At 38.2% G+C, this 18,390-nt stretch overlaps 1 protein-coding gene across 2 annotated transcripts in view; it reads right to left on the reverse strand.

Annotated features, from left to right (window-relative positions):
• Positions 1-18,390, reverse strand: part of SLF1 (SMC5-SMC6 complex localization factor 1) — an 80,363-nt gene that overhangs the window by 33,619 nt on the left and 28,354 nt on the right. For both annotated transcript variants that reach the window (XM_062212411.1, XM_062212410.1), the window contains 5 exons: positions 13,604-13,766; positions 5,687-5,830; positions 4,436-4,573; positions 3,526-3,669; positions 1,271-1,390 (listed from right to left, as the gene is read on the reverse strand). In XM_062212411.1, the coding sequence (XP_062068395.1) occupies positions 1,271-1,390; positions 3,526-3,669; positions 4,436-4,573; positions 5,687-5,830; positions 13,604-13,766 (709 nt within the window). The remainder of the gene's footprint in view (positions 1-1,270; positions 1,391-3,525; positions 3,670-4,435; positions 4,574-5,686; positions 5,831-13,603; positions 13,767-18,390) is intronic.

Raw genomic sequence — 18,390 nt, forward strand, 5'->3', positions numbered from 1 at the left:
AGATATAAATGGAGAGGACATTTTGTATAAGGATCCATAGGAGAAAAAAGTTATTCATGTTTTTACCTAAACAGATGTAAAAGCGTTCTCTGTTGCTTTAAAATACTTAGGATTGTATACTTTTAACAGATTACCCTTGAAAAAAAATCTGTAACAAATCAAATAGAGAAAATATCCTGATTATACCCAACTCTAGAAACAAAGACAAAATAAGAAATCCAGTGGAAAAAAGACAAAATAATGTAAATAGGCAACTGGTACAGGAAAGAACAATATAAATGGCAAGTAAAGTTATAAAATATGCTCAAACTTGCTAACAATAGAAGAATTAAAACAATGATGAATTTTTTACTTCCACTTTGGATATAGAAAGTCAGAAAGAGAGTTGTTCCCACTTTAAGAAGAAAAGGCTTGATAATCCACCAAACTACAATTTTTCTGAAATTTATCAGACAGCAGAGATGGTAGTGCAACCAATGTGACTGAAATAAAAGACAAGAGCCTCCAGGACATGGGAAATGAACACTGATTTACCCGAGACAGAATATGGGAAGAAGAAGCCTGCATTAAAGAAGGGAAGAAAATCTCACCTGAAGTCTTTACCACTTGCTAAATGTTATGTGTGGGCCAGTAGCATTCTGTGAGAGTACACACAAGGGGAGTTTGTATCCACTGGCGAGATTTTTCTCTACAAACCTCAGTGGGAGCTCATAATAAAGGAATTCCTCCCCTTACGGGCCTAAGAAGGTACTCTTTGGAAAAGGTAACAAGGCCTGTTACCCCCAACAAACAGAAAAAAACCCTGAAATTTGTGAAAGGAAGAAACAGGTAAAGATTGTGAGTTGCGATCATTAAAGTTCCTACTACTGGGGGAGGGACAAGATCACTGAGAAGGCCCCAATTCCAAAGTCCAGAAACAGGAGACTCATCTAAACTGGGGGTGAATCACGATGCTAGAGAGACCTTCAAGCCTTCATCCCCCCAATACTGGACAAATTGGTGACCAGCAAAGTTACACCAGTCTGTACATGCAATTTATATGAAATAATACTGAGGTACAAATAAACAGACTATTCATCATACTTACAAAATTCCCAAATACATCATTCTACATAACAGATTATGAACTAAGAAAATGATTTTCAGACAGGTTAAATATATTAACAAATGAATCATATACATGTATGTGCACACATACATGTGTGTATAACTATTTCAGTTACACTAGAGGACAGTAATTATATAGAACTTTTAGCATGCAGAGTCTTACCTGAGCTCTATATATATGCTTTCTTAAGGCATTTTTTATTTCAATAATATCCACATCTGCCCTGACATCTTTTGTTCTTGACTCTTTGGCATAATCAGCAAAAACAGAATTCTTCATTTCCTTTGCATACATGTAAAAGTACTTTAGATAATGTACTAATGATGCCAATACAAATGACATCAATACAGACAACATAGCACAGGAGGAACACAGTCAAACAATATTAACCATAACAAAGATTCTCAAAATCATGGATCAACGTTATACGATGAAAGTTTAAAAAGCAAATGTCAATCTTGAAAGCTTTACCTGATATCTATAAGCATACTTTTTTTTTTTGGTATTAAGTTTTTACTGTTAAATTCCATTATGACAATTTGCTTAGAGCAATTTTTGTCTGTATTATCCCCCGTTAAAACACAATTTTTGTTTTTAACCATAAAGAATAACTCTTGCCTAAAACAGGGTGATCACATGGAAGCTCTTACCAGCTCCCAATAAGAAAAGTCATGGCTCTTTGAAAAAAAGAGAAAAAACATTTTTGTTCACAGTTTTCATTTAACGCACCTAGTGATTTAAATGCTTACTGATCTTTACTTACCAAATAAAGACTATAAACATACTTTCTTAAAGTACTTTTCATTCTAACTGGTTTCAAATCTTTCTTGAAGCCACCTTTATTTTATTTTTGCTTTATTACCAAGTTCACATAGACAAAAATTACTTATTTATCCTTTTCCTGAATGTCATTCTGAATTTACATATACAGGGTAAGTTTCTATTATCCAAAATAATTGGGATCAGAAGTGTATTGGGGCTGGCGCCATGGCTCAACAGGTTAATCCTCCGCCTAGCGGCGCCAGCACACCAGGTTCTAGTCCCAGTCGGGGCACCGGATTCTGTCGCAGTTGCCCCTCTTCCAGGCCAACTCTCTGCTATGGCCCGGGAGTGCAGTGGAGGATGGCCCAAGTGCTTGGGCCCTGCACCCGATGGGAGACCAGGAGAAGCAACTGGCTCCTGCCTTTGGATCAGCACAGCGCGCCGGCCGCGGCGGCCACTGGAGGGTGAACCAACGGCAAAAGGAAGACCTTTCTCTCTGTCTCTCTCTCACTGTCCACTCTGCCTGTTAAAAAATAAAAAAAAGAAGAAGAAGAAGAAGTGTATTGGACTTTGGAATATTTGCATACATATAAGGAGGTACTGAGGATAGGACTCAAGCCTAAACATAAACTGAGTTTATGTTTAATGTATCCTCCACATATAACCTGAAGGCAATCTGATATATTTAGTGCACCTGCATTTTTGACTGGGACCTGTCACATAAGGTCAAGTGTGGAATTTTCTACTCATGGTGTCACATTGGCACTCAAAAATTTTTCGATTCTAGAGTTATTCAGATTTTAGAGTTTTGGATTGGAGATGTAAATCTATATAAACATGCCAATGACCCAGATTTTGAAATAAAGCTATACTCTGGGAAAATTTTTATCTAAGAATTTCCATTTCTTTCTTTTTTTTTTTTTTTTTTGACAGGCAGAGTGGATAGTGAGAGAGAGAGAGAGAGAATGGTCTTCCTTTTTGCTGTTGATTCACCCTCCAATGGCCACTGCGGTCGGTGCATCTCGCTGATCTGAAGCCAGGAGCCAGGTGCTTCTCCTGGTCTCCCAGGCGGGTGCAGGGCCCAAGCACTTGGGCCATCCTCCACTGCCTTCCCGGGCCATAGCAGAGAGCTGGCCTGGAAGAGGGGCAACCGGGACAGAATCCAGCGCCCCAACCGGGACTAGAACCCGGTGTGCCGGCGCCGCAAGGCGGAGGATTAACCTGTTAAGCCATGGCGCTGGCCTAACAATTTACATTTCAAAAACAAGCCATCTTATTTATAATGGTCTGTATTATACCAAGGAAGAACAATATAAAAAGTAAAATTTACTTGAGAATATAATACTCAAATTATGTACAGATATGGTCTTCCAGCCCCTTTTACAGAACCTTACCTTCAGGAAAAACAAAATTCATTTGAGTATCTTGGTTACTAACCTAAATTTCTTTCTGTATGCATGTAAAAAAAAACCACTTTCAATATGAACTAAAAGTTAATTCGAACAACATTAACTCTATTATGCCAAACCCAAATGAAGAATTTTGTAAGTGGGTTATATTTAACATAACAAGTGATCACAAAAATCAGATTCAATACCTAAAATACATTAGAGAAGAGCCCAAAAAATCTGAAATAGCTTAGCTTACAGTTTTACCTGATCGCTATAATGTATGTGGTTTCTTAAGGTATTTTTAATTTTGTCACATTCGAGGTCTCTCCTGCAATCATTTTCTTTTTTGCGTTTTTTCCTCAAAGAGTAATTCCGTTGAATATCTCCATCTTTTTTCTTAATTTCCTTCTACATATATTAGATCACAATTAAATCTCAAGATAATGATATGTATTACATATCCAATAAAATCAAGAAGAATGACTTTACAATATAAGAATACCACACTGAAAAACAAAATTACATACAACAGAGAATCTCATCTACTGTCAGATGAGAATTAAACTGTCTTGGACAACAGTTTGACATTTCCTAGTATAGGTGTCAATCTTTATTTAATTCCTAGGAATATACCCTCATCTATATACATGACTGAACACATGTACCAAGATAACGTGCCCACTGTTCATTGCCACCAAAACCAACCAAACTCTAAAAACAAAAAGAAACTCAAATGTTTATCAATAATAAAGATGAAAGATAAACTTATCACATAAACAAATTATAAAATACAATACATTCTAGCAAAAAACATTTATGACCTACAAAAATATTTATTAGCAGGCAAAACTAAGCAGTATGTTTTTAGGGATACATACAGAGCTATATAATGAAAAGCAGGAATGCAATTAACATAAATTCTAAAATAAACGCTACTCCTGATAAGAGGTAAAAAAGGAGATTCAGTTGGTAAATGATAAAGCAGAGTTTTAAAAAATTGGTAATGCTGAATTCTTAACCTAACAGGTATATTTTCAAAAGTCTTTTAAAACTGTACATGAAGTTTTTAAACAATACTTTTATGCAAATATTTTACAAGAAATTTTATGAATGATGTATTTGGTACATTTAGAAAAGAGCTATAAAATATTATCTTTAATTATGAAAACTTTACCTGATTTCCATATGTATGCCTTCCTAGGGTATTTCTCATTTTAATAAATTTCAAACCTTTACTGGAGTCTCTGAATTTTTTTTTGTGATGTACAGTCAAAATGGAACTATTATTAACATCATGATTTTCCATTTCTTTCTGCATTTTTATAAAAATACTTTAGTTAGACCATGGATTAAATAAAGCTTTAGCACAACCAATTTTGCAGTCACAACAGAAAAACCCACTAAGCAAAGTAGGCTTTATAAAATATACATACAAGATTAAATACAATAAAAGCCCTAAGAATTATAGGTATACTAAGATAAATAAAAGAATTTAGATGTTTTAGTTCACAAGGTTTTATATAGTACATTTACATATACACTTTATCAATATGCTTAACTCAAAGTTAAGGGATATTATAAACAATATTGCACTAATATTTCATTATATTAAGAAATTTAATTAAAAATAAATTTCTATCTGAATTTTATATACATCTTGAGTTCTAGAAGGATCCAAATCTCTTCTAAAAGAACTCAAGAGCATGTATATATAATTTAACAACTTCCATATCTTCTACAAAATCTTTTTTTCCCATGCTTAGTCTAAACTAAATTTATTTTAATAACTTCATTGTCATTTTACATTTCTTGTTGTATTTTACATTTCTTGCTTCTTTACACTGTGGTTTGCTGAGGAACTTTCTGTAGCTCAAAGTCAAAGTCTTTCCAGCTATTTTGTTTCCCATGTTAATCAAAAGAAATTCATGTATTTTTAAAAGTACTGTTCTAGACGAAGTTAAATACTTGAATTTAGATAATGAATTACAAATATACATAGTTGCACAGGCTAAGACAAATTAAAAGACACATGTTACATTAAACATTCAGAGCAGTTTTAAGTAACTGGCATGTGTCAGGAACTTATTATACATTAGGAGCTTGTTTCTCTATGTTCATATGAATATATATTATTTCAAGAAGAGTCCCAAAACATAGACAAAGGGCAATTCCTAACATGCCAAAGTTTTTAACAAAGATCAGCTTTCTGATCCCAAAATCCATGTCATTTCCATCACCTATTGCTTCTTAAACAACTGTGCAAGGAAAACTAGAAATGTACATGCTTTTAAGACTATAAAATTTGGTTGTGGGTGGGAGGGAAGTTTTTGGAGGGGGAAGCCATTGTAACCCATGAGCTGTACTTTGGAAATTTATATTCATTAAATAAAAGTTAAAAAAAAAAAAAAAGACTATAAAATTTTACCTGGGTCCTACAGACAGTTTGTCTTAAGGCATCCGTCATTTCAAGCAATCCCTTATCTTTCCTAAACTCTTTGTTTTTTTCTGGATTACCATGTTTGGTCCAAATAGAATTGCTTTGGGAATCTTCATCATTCTGAATTTCCTTCTGTATGTACAGAAAAATGGTTTAGAAAGTCTACTAACTGTAGAGGCAGTATTATTTAATTTCTATGGTATTCAATCTTATCTGTAGTTGTAATTCTCTATTAGACCTATTAGTAGGTAAAATGCACCTTCCTGAAACACTGGAAAAAAATTTCAAGAAAAAAAAAATCATTACAGCAAAGGTCTGAGTAATAAAGTGAGTTCTGTCTATCTGAAGAAAAGCTAATGCTTGGACGGTCTGGTAACAATAATCCCTTTCTATGAAAAATCAGTAACCAAAATATTTTGTTTAGTTCTTGTCCAAGTTAAAGTTACAGTCTGTGTAAAAAATTGTCAGATTATGGACAGATTGTTTCCCAGATTATTTTTCAGTTTTTCACTAAGACTTCTCCCTTGCAAATACACCACAGAGAGAAAAAGAAGGCTAAGTAACAGCTGAATTCACAGCTCCTATTTTACTTAAACAGCAATAAATAATTATCTTCACCTAACTTCATCTCAAATTTCTCTTGTCAAGAAATTCAAACTGAATTCCTAAACTATCCATAAATAATTACTTTAAAATACATATGTACCTAAACTTAAAATTCTAGCAGTTTAGTAAGATACAGAGCTGAGCATACAGGTAAGATCATGACAACTCCTCATAGGTATTTTTAACAGGTTCAGAGATTCACTAACTTTATCCAAAGAGAATGCAGAATCATTGCAATTAAGATCAAACCTGAAATGTGCTAAAGTCTACAGTGTGATCTTTGGTTCTCTTTCACTTATACTGGGCTTTCTATGTTGACATGAGGCCCTTGAGCAGGCTGCAATCCCGCAACTACACAACAAACACTAGACACAGTTGACTGAATTCCTTCTTCAGCAACTCAGAAAAGTGAAATTGACACATAAGAAAAATAAACATGTTTTTTCTTCCTGTTGTTGGCATCAAAGAAAAAAATTACTCTGAAAATATAAACAATTTTCATTAAGGACAACTTGCAGTGGAAAAAAATGGAGTTTCTGCCTTTAAGTTTCACAGGTAGATATGGAGAATACGTCCCTGATCATCAAGTGATGTCCAAAATACAGGATAAATTCACAGAATGCCAAGTAACATATTATCATTAGCACTATTAGATAAGACATCCTGTGTTCTAATCTCAAATATATTCACTTTAGGTAATCATTTCAGACACCATACAGTATATATTGATCTATAAGGATGGACACACATACTCTATTTAAAAATCTGATACATAGGCCAGCACTGAGGCTCACTAGGCTAATCCTCTGCCTGCGGCGCTGGCACCCCAGGTTCTAGTCCCGGTTCAGGCACCAGGTACTAGTCCCGGTTGCTCCTCTTCCAATCCAGCTCTCTGCTGTGGCCTCGGAGGGCAGCAGAGGATGGCCCAAGTACTTGGGAGGAAGCACCCGGCTCCTGGCTTCAGATCAGCGCAACTCTGGCTGTGGAGGTCATTAGGGAAACGAACCAACGGAAGGAAGACCTTTCTGTCTCTGTCTATAACTTTACCTGTCAAAAAAAAAAAGAATCTGATACATAAATTATGGCATCTTGAAGTTTTTAAACAAAATATCCTCATTTTTATACAGGTAAACAAGTGATCAGTAAGTATTTGTTTCAAAATAACACACTAAAAGGCTACTTTTATGAAATGAAGTTATTATTTATCTATAAAGATTTTTTATTCCTTATATTTTATTCCTTATTTTGGGGTAAGTAGTAGGAATTGTGTTAGGCAACTGTCTCCATTCATTCATAACACATTAAATAAAGGCCAAACCAATGGATAGAATTATATACCAAAGGATAACTAAAAGCTTATTTACTTAGTAACTTCTGTTAATTGTAGGTACAGAGATGATTATTTGTGGCAATGAGATCTGATCTGGCTTCTGTTGCAGATGTCTGACTTAGTTTCCTTTCTTGGACTAGGTATAGACATGTTCTGGTCTCCCAGTCCTAATCAGATTTTCAGCTGAGGCATTTCACACACTCCTTGATTAAATTCATGAGACAGGATTATGGGACTCACAAGAAAATGGAAAGTCACAGAAATCAAGTGAAGAGCAAGAGTTTTCCGAGTCCTCTTTGGTCTTTAATGTTCATTTATACTTTTGATTCTTATTTTTCAACATTCTATGATTAATGCTAGTTTATGGTTTTGCTTATATCATTAAGCCTATTTTCAGCTACTGAAAGAGAATGGGTTACTGAATAACAGGAAAAACCAATAATATCAAAATGAGGACAAGGAAAGGGAGATTTGAGGGAAAAATAGTGAAATTATTGAGTATTTGGCATAGTAGGCTAATCCTCTACCTGAGCACTGGCATCCCACATGGGTGCCGGGTCATGTTCTGGCTGCTTCTCTTCTGATCCAGCTCTCTGCTATGGGGAAGCATGGAAGATGGCCCAAGTGCTTGGGGTCCCTGCTTCCAGGTGGGAGGCCTGGAAGAAGCTCCTGGCTCCTGGCTTTGGATCTGCTTAGCTCTGACCATTGTGGCCACTTGGGGAGTGAACAAGCAGATGGAAGACCTCCTTCTCCGCCTGTCTCCAAAACTCTGCCTTTCAAATAAATAAATAAATTTAAAAAAAAAAAGAAAAAAAAAAAAAGAAGCTAAGGACTACTAGCCCTCAGGCAAATGCAAATGAAAACCACAATGAGGTTTCACCTCATTCCAGTTAGAATGGCTCTCATACAGAAAACAAAGAACAACAAATGCTGGAGAGGATGTGGAGAAAACTGTTCCATAATCTACTGTCCTAGGGATGAAAATAGCTCTCCCATACGACCCAGCCACCCCATTCCTGGGAATTTACCCAAATGAAATGAAATCATGAAAGAGTGATCTGTACCCCCATGTTCATTGCAGCTCGAGTCACAATAATTAAGAAATAGAAGCAACCCAGATGCTGATCAACTGAGACTGGATAAATAAAATGTGGTATACGGCCGGCGCCGTGGCTCAACAGGCTAATCCTCCGCCTTGCGGCGCCGGCACACCGGGTTCTAGTCCCGGTCGGGGCACCAATCCTGTCCTGGTTGCCCCTCTTCCAGGCCAGCTCTCTGCTGTGGCCAGGGAGTGCGGTGGAGGATGGCCCAAGTGTTTGGGCTCTGCACCCTATGGGAGACCAGGAAAAGCACCTGGCTCCTGCCAACGGAACAGCGCGGTGCACCAGCCGCAGCGCACTACCGCGGCGGCCATTGGAGGGTGAACCAACGGCAAAAGGAAGACCTTTCTCTCTGTCTCTCACTGTCCACTCTGCCTGTCAAAAAAAAAAAAAAAAAAAAAAGAAAAATGTGGTATACATACACTATGGACTATTACTCAGGTATAAGAATGAAATCCTGTCTTTCTTAAATGGATGTAACTGGAAACCATTATACTCAATGAAAAAAGCCAGTCCCCAAAAGACAAATACCATGTTTTCCCTGATCTGTGGTAACTAATAGAGTACAAAGCATGTAATATATATTAGTGAAACTGACATTTTGAGAGTTGACTGTTTATAGCCCCTGTCTCCACTGTTGTGGAACAGTGTTTTTTCTTTTTCCTTTCTTTTTGTTGAGTTCTTTACTTAGTGGAGGCTTAATCTTATGATATAAAATAAACTAAAAGTATGTCACTGTAAAAATTCAAAGACAGGAGGGGCCAGTGCTGTGGCATAGAAAATAAAGCCTCTACCTGCAATACTGGCTTTGTACACGGGCGCCAGGTTGTGTCTCGGCTACTCTACTTCTGATCCAGCTCTCTGCTATGGCCTGAGAAAGCAGCAGATGATAAACCCAAGACCTCGGAACCCTGTACCCGTGTGGGAGACCAAGAAGAAGCTCCTAACTCCTGGCTTCAGATCAGCTCAGCTCTGGCTGTTGCGGCCATTTGGGGAATGAACCAGCCGATGGAAGACTTTTCTCTCTCTCTCTGCCTCTGTGCAACTTGGAATTTCAAGTAAATAATAAATAAATTTTTAAACAAAAAAATAGGAGGAGGGAGAGTGGGAAGTATCACTATGCTCCTAAATCTGAAATTTATCACCTTATATAAATAAAAAAAATTATTAAAAAAAAAAGACAAAAATACATTAGTTTAGAGTAGTTTTAACAATTCTCACAATAAGCAAAGCAATGTTAAGTGTTGGTATGTATAAAGAGAAATTAAGGCTCAGGATAAATGACTTTCCCATGATCAAGGAACTAGTAAATCACACGCCTGGGTCACAAGTTAGTTTATCTGTCTCTAAAAGTCTGTATTTTTTTTCAGTTACTCCTAGTACTTTCCCAGAAGATTTCTTTGTGATTCATTTTATTTTCTCTCTTAATGTAGAGTCAAAAGAAGTTTAAGTATTCCTAAGTATCCTTCCCTTTTTGTTAAGGATTCCTGCACTTGACACAAAATTTAACCAATGCAGAATCCACACTGAAGTGAAATTAACAGTTTCTACATTCTTTCACCATCACTAAAGAGTAAGCAGCTTGAGGTCTGACATGTGGTCTTATACATTTTCACGTCCCTAGGACGGTAAGTAGTACACCAAATCTTCAATAAACCTGAACCAAATAGATTCCTCAGAAGCTTTCCAAAAAGTATAAGTAGGTTAAACAAAAACTTCTAAAAAGCAAATGTTTCATTATCACTGTTAACTAGTCATTCTGCATGACATTTTTTCTTAGACTCTAATTCAGAATCTATTTAATGATGAATGTAGTAAGTTCTCTGAAGTGGTAGAAGAAAAATAAGACTGAAATGACGTTAACTTTCTAATTTCTTCTCAGAAGCAATCAGCAAACGCCTTCCATATCTAGATTGGTTATGAACTCCCAGCTGTCTGATCAAGTACTTCTAAAACAGTGTAGATCTAGATTATCTGCTACTTCTGGCTGAGAAGCTATTGTTGCCCCTCACTATTGCAGCAGCTGAATTTGGATCCTGTCACATTACTGCAAAATAAGACCAAAGTTATTGCCTATAATATAGTGTTTTAACCATTTCTTTCCAAAGAAAAGTGAAAATTCAGGCACCTTTACTAATCTAGCCAAGAACGGCTTTCATTCTGTTGACAACACAAAATAAATGATTCAAAGAGGTCTGCCAGCTAGACGTTTTCAGTTTCAAATTTACAAAACCAACTCAGACTAACTTACCACAGCAATCTCATTGTGGTTCAATGCCAGATCAGGCTTCAGTGCTGGTTAATTTAGCAACTTAAGTGGTGGTAAGGGTCCAGATTCCATCTCTACAATCTGCTATCATAGGGCTGGCTTCATTCTAAGGCTACTTCTCCTCATGGCCAAGTTTGCTTGTGGTAATTCAGGTTATACTCTTCCTTGTTCACACCATCAAGTGACTTTGTTTTCAGAGTGAGTAAGAAACGTCCTAGAAGTTCTTAGCTACCTATTTATGTTTCATTGGTCAGAACCAGTTCACTTGCTTCTTTCCAGACCAATCATTCTCAAGGACAATGAGATTATGCATAGTTGAAGCTGATCTATTTTTTGAACTAAGATCAAACTTCCATTCTACATTGCTCTTACTAGGGAAAGGTAATTACAGAATGACACATTACATCTATTCTTAGAAGATGCTAAGGTCGTAACTTCTCTTGGAGATTAACAAAATTATGTTGAGAACTCATTTTCCAGGCTTCCGTGAGATAATAGGAATATGACTATGGAAAATACATGATCCTTGATGCCAAGGAGCTTTTGGTGCAGAAGGGGAAACAGACATTCAGCAATCAATCAGTCATCTAATTACTTGTAACTGTAGAGTAATATGAAGCAAAGTAACACTATGAGAGCACGTTACAGACGATGCTAGCGTAACAGGAGGTCAAGAAAGCTTCCTTCAAGAGTCAGCAACCTAACAGGAACCTGAAGGAGGAGCAGAAAGCAGATGGTATAGGGGGTGAAGGAATAGTGGGGGAGACTTTTTCAGGCACAGAAAACATCTTCTGAGAAGACATTAAGGTAGGAAGTAGCACAGGTTGTATAAGAAACTGGGTAGGTGGTTTTATTGTACCACAGTGAACATGGAATAAAGTAGACTATTAAACAGGGGAAAAGGGAGGAGTGACAGGAACCCTGTAGGAACTGTTAAGCAACATTAGAGATTTAGGAATTTATCATAAGGGCGGTTTGAGGCCACTGAACAAAAATTTTAATTAGGAGAGTGAGAGCATCAGAATTGTTTCAGACAGAATTTGGGCTGCTCTTCCGCAAAATATATACCAGAATATACTAGAGAAGCAAAAGGTAATGACAATTAGAAAATGATTAAGAGTGAAAGGGTGGCCAGCGCTGTGGCTCAATAGGCTAATCCTCCGCCTGCGGTGCCGGCACACCAGGTTCTAGTCCGGGTCGGGGCGCTGGATTCTGTCCCGGTTGCCCCTCTTCCAGGCCAGCTCTCTGCTGTGGCCCGGGAGTGCAGTGGAGGATGGCCCAAGTGCTTGGGCCCTGCACCCAAATGGGAGACCAGGAGAAGCACCTGGCTCCTGCCTTCGGATCAGTGCGGTGCGCCAGCCGCAGCGGCCACTGGAGGGTGCTCCAACAGCAAAGGAAGACCTTTCTTTCTCTCACTGTCCACTCTCCAAAAAAAAAAAAAAAAAAAAAAAGTGAAAGGGTAAAACAAAAAGAGAAAAACTGTCCAGAAAGACAGTGAAATCAGTATAATGTTAGTGCAGAAGTGGAGTGGTATGATTTAAGAGCTATTTGAGATAAAAATCAGTAAGAATAGTTGACAAGATGTGAAGAGTTCGGGAGAAGAGGTTTCAAGGGTGATTCCAAATCCCTGACATAAAGTATCAGATTAAAGAAGCTGACATCTGTTGAGATAAAAAAACACTGAAGGCGATGATTTTTCCTAGATCAAGGTTGTTTTGGACTTCTGAAGTTTCTCTTCTACCCTGAGTGACACTCCTTATAAATTTTTCTTTGTTAATCTGCTAAGGAATTTTTCTCTAGGGTTTGATTCCCATTTAAACAGCTAGAGGAGTGGTATTTACACCAAATGGAGAGTGGAGGTAAGGGAACAGGAAAGAAAATTACTTCTAATCCCTTCAAAATAGCTCTTCTTCCTGAGGGAAAATAACTCCAATGTTCTCATATGATACTACATATCCCACTGCTGTTCTATTTATATTGACATTAAAATGCTCAAAATTATTTTCTAGTTTTTTTATCATAAAGCACAGAAAACAAAAGTAGAAACTAAAAAAGATAGCAAATTTTATACTTAAAATCATGCTTCTTTCATATCAATAAGTATTTTTGAATATTTAAGTACCAAAGCAATTGCCCTTGAAAATCCACCATTTAATTATTTCCAGTTAACGTATTTTCACAGTGTAACACATATTTTAATAAATACAGTCAGCTCTCCATATCTACATATTCTGTATCCATGGGTTTCACAACTGAGACTTCCACCAACCACAGATGGACAACAGAGTTAGGCCTACGATGGTGTGTCTGTACTGAGCATGCCCAGGATTTTTCTTCTTGTCACTATTCTCTAAACAACAGGTAAAACAACTATATAGCTATTACATTGCATTAGGTATTTAATGTAATCTAGAGATGATTTAAAGTCCACGGGAGGATGTGCACAGTTTATATGCAAATATTACTTAATTTTATGGAAATCTGCAGATTTTGGAATCCTGGAATCAATCCTCTGAGGGTACCGAGGGATGACTGCATTTCGAGACATTGATACTTCATAAAACAAACGCTTAAACATGCCCAGTACTTATTTTACTTACCTCTAAAAGAAAATCCCCTAGATACTGAATTGGATAAAATGGAGCCTTAAAGTTATCTTTTTCTTTCTCAGCATTGATTCTTGCATTACTGGCAATCACGTGAGTTATTCCACTTGGTGAACTTTTTGGCAAAATGACATTTGCCTTTCCAGCCTCCAAAACTCTGAATAAAAATGTAAATAGTATAAGATATTTTAGAAAAATTGAGTATATTTAGTCAAATAATTCAAATCAATTACTTTTCAAGATTTAGAGTGGAATTTTCTTAAAGGAAGTTAAGCCTTTTGGGCTACTGAGGATCATGAAGAGCAATTAACCCAGTAAAATTTTGAGGTACAAGTTGTTGAGAAAAGATGTTTAAGAAATATAATACTGTTCTTACTTATCCACTGCTTAACGTAAGAAAGGCTTTCATGAACCAAGAATATTGAAGTATTCCCTACACAAATGTCACACCAGCAAGACAAAAGAACACTGAAGAAAGTCAAAGGAAGCAGCTATCCAGGAAGAGAGCACATCTCCAAGAAAACCAGTGGCCAGTTGTTAAACCTTTAAAAGTTGGCTTTTTGGGGGCCGGCGCTGTGGAATAGAAGGTTAAACCTCCACCTGCAGTGCTGGCATCCCATACAGGCACTGCTTGGAGTTCTGGCTGCTCTACTTCCTAACCAGCTCTCTGCTAATGTCCCTGGTAAAGCAAAGAAGATAACCCAAGTGTTTGGGGCCCTGTACCCACATGGGAATACTGGAAGAAGCTTCTACCTTGGGCCCCAGCCATTGTGGCCATTTGAGGAGTGAACCAGGGGACGGAAGATCTCTAACTCTGCCTTTTAAATAAATATATTTTATATATAGTTTTTTTTAAAAGAAATTGGAGACCAAGCAAAATTAGCACAGTAGTGTAGAAAACTAGGAGTCCCTGACACATGGAAGCCTGTGCTCACAAGTTCTCTGTGACAGATCTCCATTAGTACTCATAGAAATGACTGGGGCAGATCAGGATAACAGAAGACGCACTCCCTGGTAGCAAAGTTGGGTCCGTGGGTTTGGCTGCCACTAAGGGATAGATATGAAATCAGACCCACTTCCCTGGGCTCTTCTATCACAGATAGTAAAAACCTTAAATCATTCGGATAAGGAGGAGAAATTTTTCTGCCTTCAGACTCAGGAAAAGGTGCACCGCAAGTCTCAGAAGGGTGGAAGTAAAACCTATCTGCCTCTAGGGTTAGGAGAGGAAAAATTCTGAAAAAGATTAGTTGTTTCCAAATAAGGGGTAGAGTTAAAAATCTCTGCCCTGAAGCAGGGATAGGAATGCCACAAAGGCCCAGTATCTTGTACTAACGCCCAGCAGAGATCTAATTTGTAGGGAAAGGCTGGAAACTAGCTCTTGTCTAAGACCCTAACCACAGATTCAAGATGGAATTTGGCTCCCAGGGATATTGAGACATAAATATTAAGAAAGTTTGAAGCTCACAGAGCAATCACAGAGAATGCTTAAGATTGAATCCTGTCTAGTAGAACTAAGAACATACTCATTCATACAACTGGCCTAGAAATTAGGGAGAACAGAGAGAAGAGTAAGAAGAGAGTTCTTCTGTGAACTAGTAGTGCAAGGACTGCTGAAAGCTGAGGGTAGAGCAAGAACACTGATGAAAAACCTCCAGCACCCAAGGCCCCAGATGAAGCATAAAAAACTGGAGCCCAGTGATGTAAACTGAAGTGAAAGAATAAAGATGTCAAGAGCATTATAAACACAGCCCAGTCCACGAGAATTACCCCAACTGCACATAATAACTGCTGTGCAGAAGACTCATTTTGGGATATAAACACTGTTTGCCTCAAATCTACTGTTCTTGTTCATGTGATGTCTGACACACTAATAAATAAAATACAAGACACAACAACACACACACACAACAAAAATACTGCAAAGAACTGAGGATTTAATAGCACAGAGTGAATAATGATCAACTGGTGAAATTATCAGTAAATGACATAAAATAACTGAGACTGGGGGGTGGCCATTGTGGTCCAGCAGGTTAAGCAGCCTTTTGGCATGCCCTCGTTTTGTATCAGAGTGCTGGGTTCAAGTCCTGGCTACTCCATGCCAGAAGCTGAACCAGCTTCCGGCTAAGAATGTACCAGGGACAGAGTGGATGATGGCCCAAGTACTTGGGTTCTTGCTACATACATGGGACACTTGAAGAGTATTGGCTTCCTGGCTTTGGTCTGCTATAGCACAGGCTACTATGGACACTTGGGGAGTAAACCAAGGGATGGAAGACTGCTTTCTATCTCTGTGTTACTCTTTCATTCAAACAAACAAATCTTAAAAATCTAACTGTGAGGCTGGTGCCGTGGCTCAACAGGCTAATCCTCCGCCTAGCAGCGCCGGCACAACAGGTTCTAGTCCCGGCCGGGGCGCCAGATTTTGCCCCGGTTGCCCCTCTTCCAGGCCAGCTCTCTGCTGTGGCCCAGGAGTGCAGTGGAGGATGGCCCAAGTGCTTGGACCTTGCACCCCATGGGAGATCAGGATAAGTACCTGGCTCCTGCCTTCAGATCACCGCGATGCGCCGGCCGCAGCGCACCAGCTGCGGCGGCCATTGGAGGGTAAACCAACGGCAAAGGAAGACCTTTCTTTCTGTCTCTCTCTCACTATCCATTCTGCCTGTCAAAAAAAAAAAAAAAAAAAAAAAATCTAACTGTGACCAACATAAAGAATTTAATGTAAAAGGTGGACAAAAGCACGAGTGATGGGAACTTTAGCAAAGAGTACAATGGACAATACAGAAATTAAGGGAACTACATTGAGGAATTTTTTGACAGGCTTATCAGCAGACTGGACAAAACAGAAAAAGGAATTATTGACCTCAAAGAAAGTCAACAGACATGATTCAAATAGAAATACTTTTTTTTTTTTTTTGGTAAAATAGAGTGGCTGTGGAATGAAATAGTGTAATATACATTCAATGGATTTCCAGAAAAACCAAAGACAATACATACTTGAAAAGAGTCTTCTCATTTGTCAATTTCCTATTCATATTCTTTGTTTAGTTTTATTGTATCTTCTTTTTCTTATTTATCTGTAGAAATTTTTTATATTATAGATACAATATTTTGTTTATTATGTTGTAACTATCTTTTGATATGTTGCTTATTATAATTTTTGATCATACATGACTGTTAGTAATTTTGAAATGTACATTATGTGTCTTTTGACTGATCAGAAAAGTATATCAATAAATCTTGTTCCAGTTCAAAAAACAAAAAGATAGTGACTAAGAATCCTCTGTTATTATTAAGAGACAAAACAACAACAATAAATGGCCAAGACATTCAGAGAACCCTAGAAAAATGAAATCAACAATATACATATAATAAAAGGTCAGCAGAAAACCGTCAAGGAAACCAGGGAAAAAGAAATTAAGTAGAGAAAGAAGGAATGCAATGGCAGCTGACTTTTCATCAGAACTATGTAAGATGGAAGATGGTGGAACAGAATTTTTAATTAATGAAAGTAAAATAACTCATAATTCTACAACCAGTAAAAATATCCTCCCAGAATGAATGGCTTCTCAAATAAAAGATGAAATTAACCACTGCCAGGCAGACTTGCACTACAAGAATCACTAAATGAAGTTCTTAAGCCAAAGTAGTATAGTATCTACATGAAGAAACAAACAGTGCTAGAAAATGGTAAAAATGAAGTCAGATAGTAGACGTATGTAATTATTTTTAATCACAGCTCTCTGCTGTGGCCCAGGAGTGCAGTGGAGGATGGCCCAAGTGCTTGGGCCCTGCACCCGCATGGGAGACCAGGAGAAGCACCTGGCTCCTGCCTTCGGATCAGCGCAGTGCGCCGGCCGCAGCCTGCCGGCCGCGGCGGCCAATGGAGGGTGAACCAACGGCAAAAGGAAGACCTTTCTCTCTGTCTCTCTCTCTCACTGTCCACTCTGCCTGTCAAAACAACAAAACACATTAAACAGCACTAGTGCAGCCTCAAAGTCCATCTCAAGATCTTTCTAGGGAGGAATAAGTCCAATACAGCATATCAGCCAGGGTGCAGGCTAGCTCTTCAACACTCATAAATTAAGTAATACTGTACTCAACTCAGTCTCAAAGCTTATCACATAATGCCTAAACAGGGAGGCAAACCTCAAACATGCATTTCTCCTGAGCATACCAGTAGTTCATAATCTAAACCATCCTGAGCACTCTCTTTCTTTCCATCTCCTGATCTGTCTCTGGATCTCTCTCTCACACTCTCCTTCTCTCTCTTTTCCCTCTTTGCCCCTTCCCTCTGGTCTGTCAGGTTTCCCCCAGCAAACCCGTTCCCTTACTTAGGGGTTTGGTGTGTCTTGTGGTGGCCTTACATTGGTTCCGTGACTCGGATCCAGGCTCCCCTAGTGACTTTGTTCTCCTTTTGGGGATCTCTGAGCTACCTTGGGGTCCCGGATTTCTGCCAGTGACAAAACACACCCCCACAACTCCTTCCGTGCCACCGAACACTCCGCAATCTCCATCCACATACTGGCCTTCCAAATTCTGAGGAGGTGATAATGGAACGAACCGAGGCCTTCAGCAACCAGGCAGTCAACTAGGTGCTGCTACAGGGATGTACTTGGCTCCCCACCAAGGAGACAGCAGCTTCGGATATTGTCCCATGCCAGTGGAAAATGTCTTGTCACCCATGTCAGCAGGAAGTAGCTCTAGGACATCATCGTCCCTCTACCTTTCCTGGACTTTGGGGCTAATGTAATCCCATACAACTCTTGCTTTACAGAAGACAA

Source organism: Lepus europaeus, chromosome 15 (genome assembly GCF_033115175.1).
Source record: "Lepus europaeus isolate LE1 chromosome 15, mLepTim1.pri, whole genome shotgun sequence".
In the NCBI taxonomy this organism is placed as follows: domain Eukaryota; kingdom Metazoa; phylum Chordata; class Mammalia; order Lagomorpha; family Leporidae; genus Lepus; species Lepus europaeus.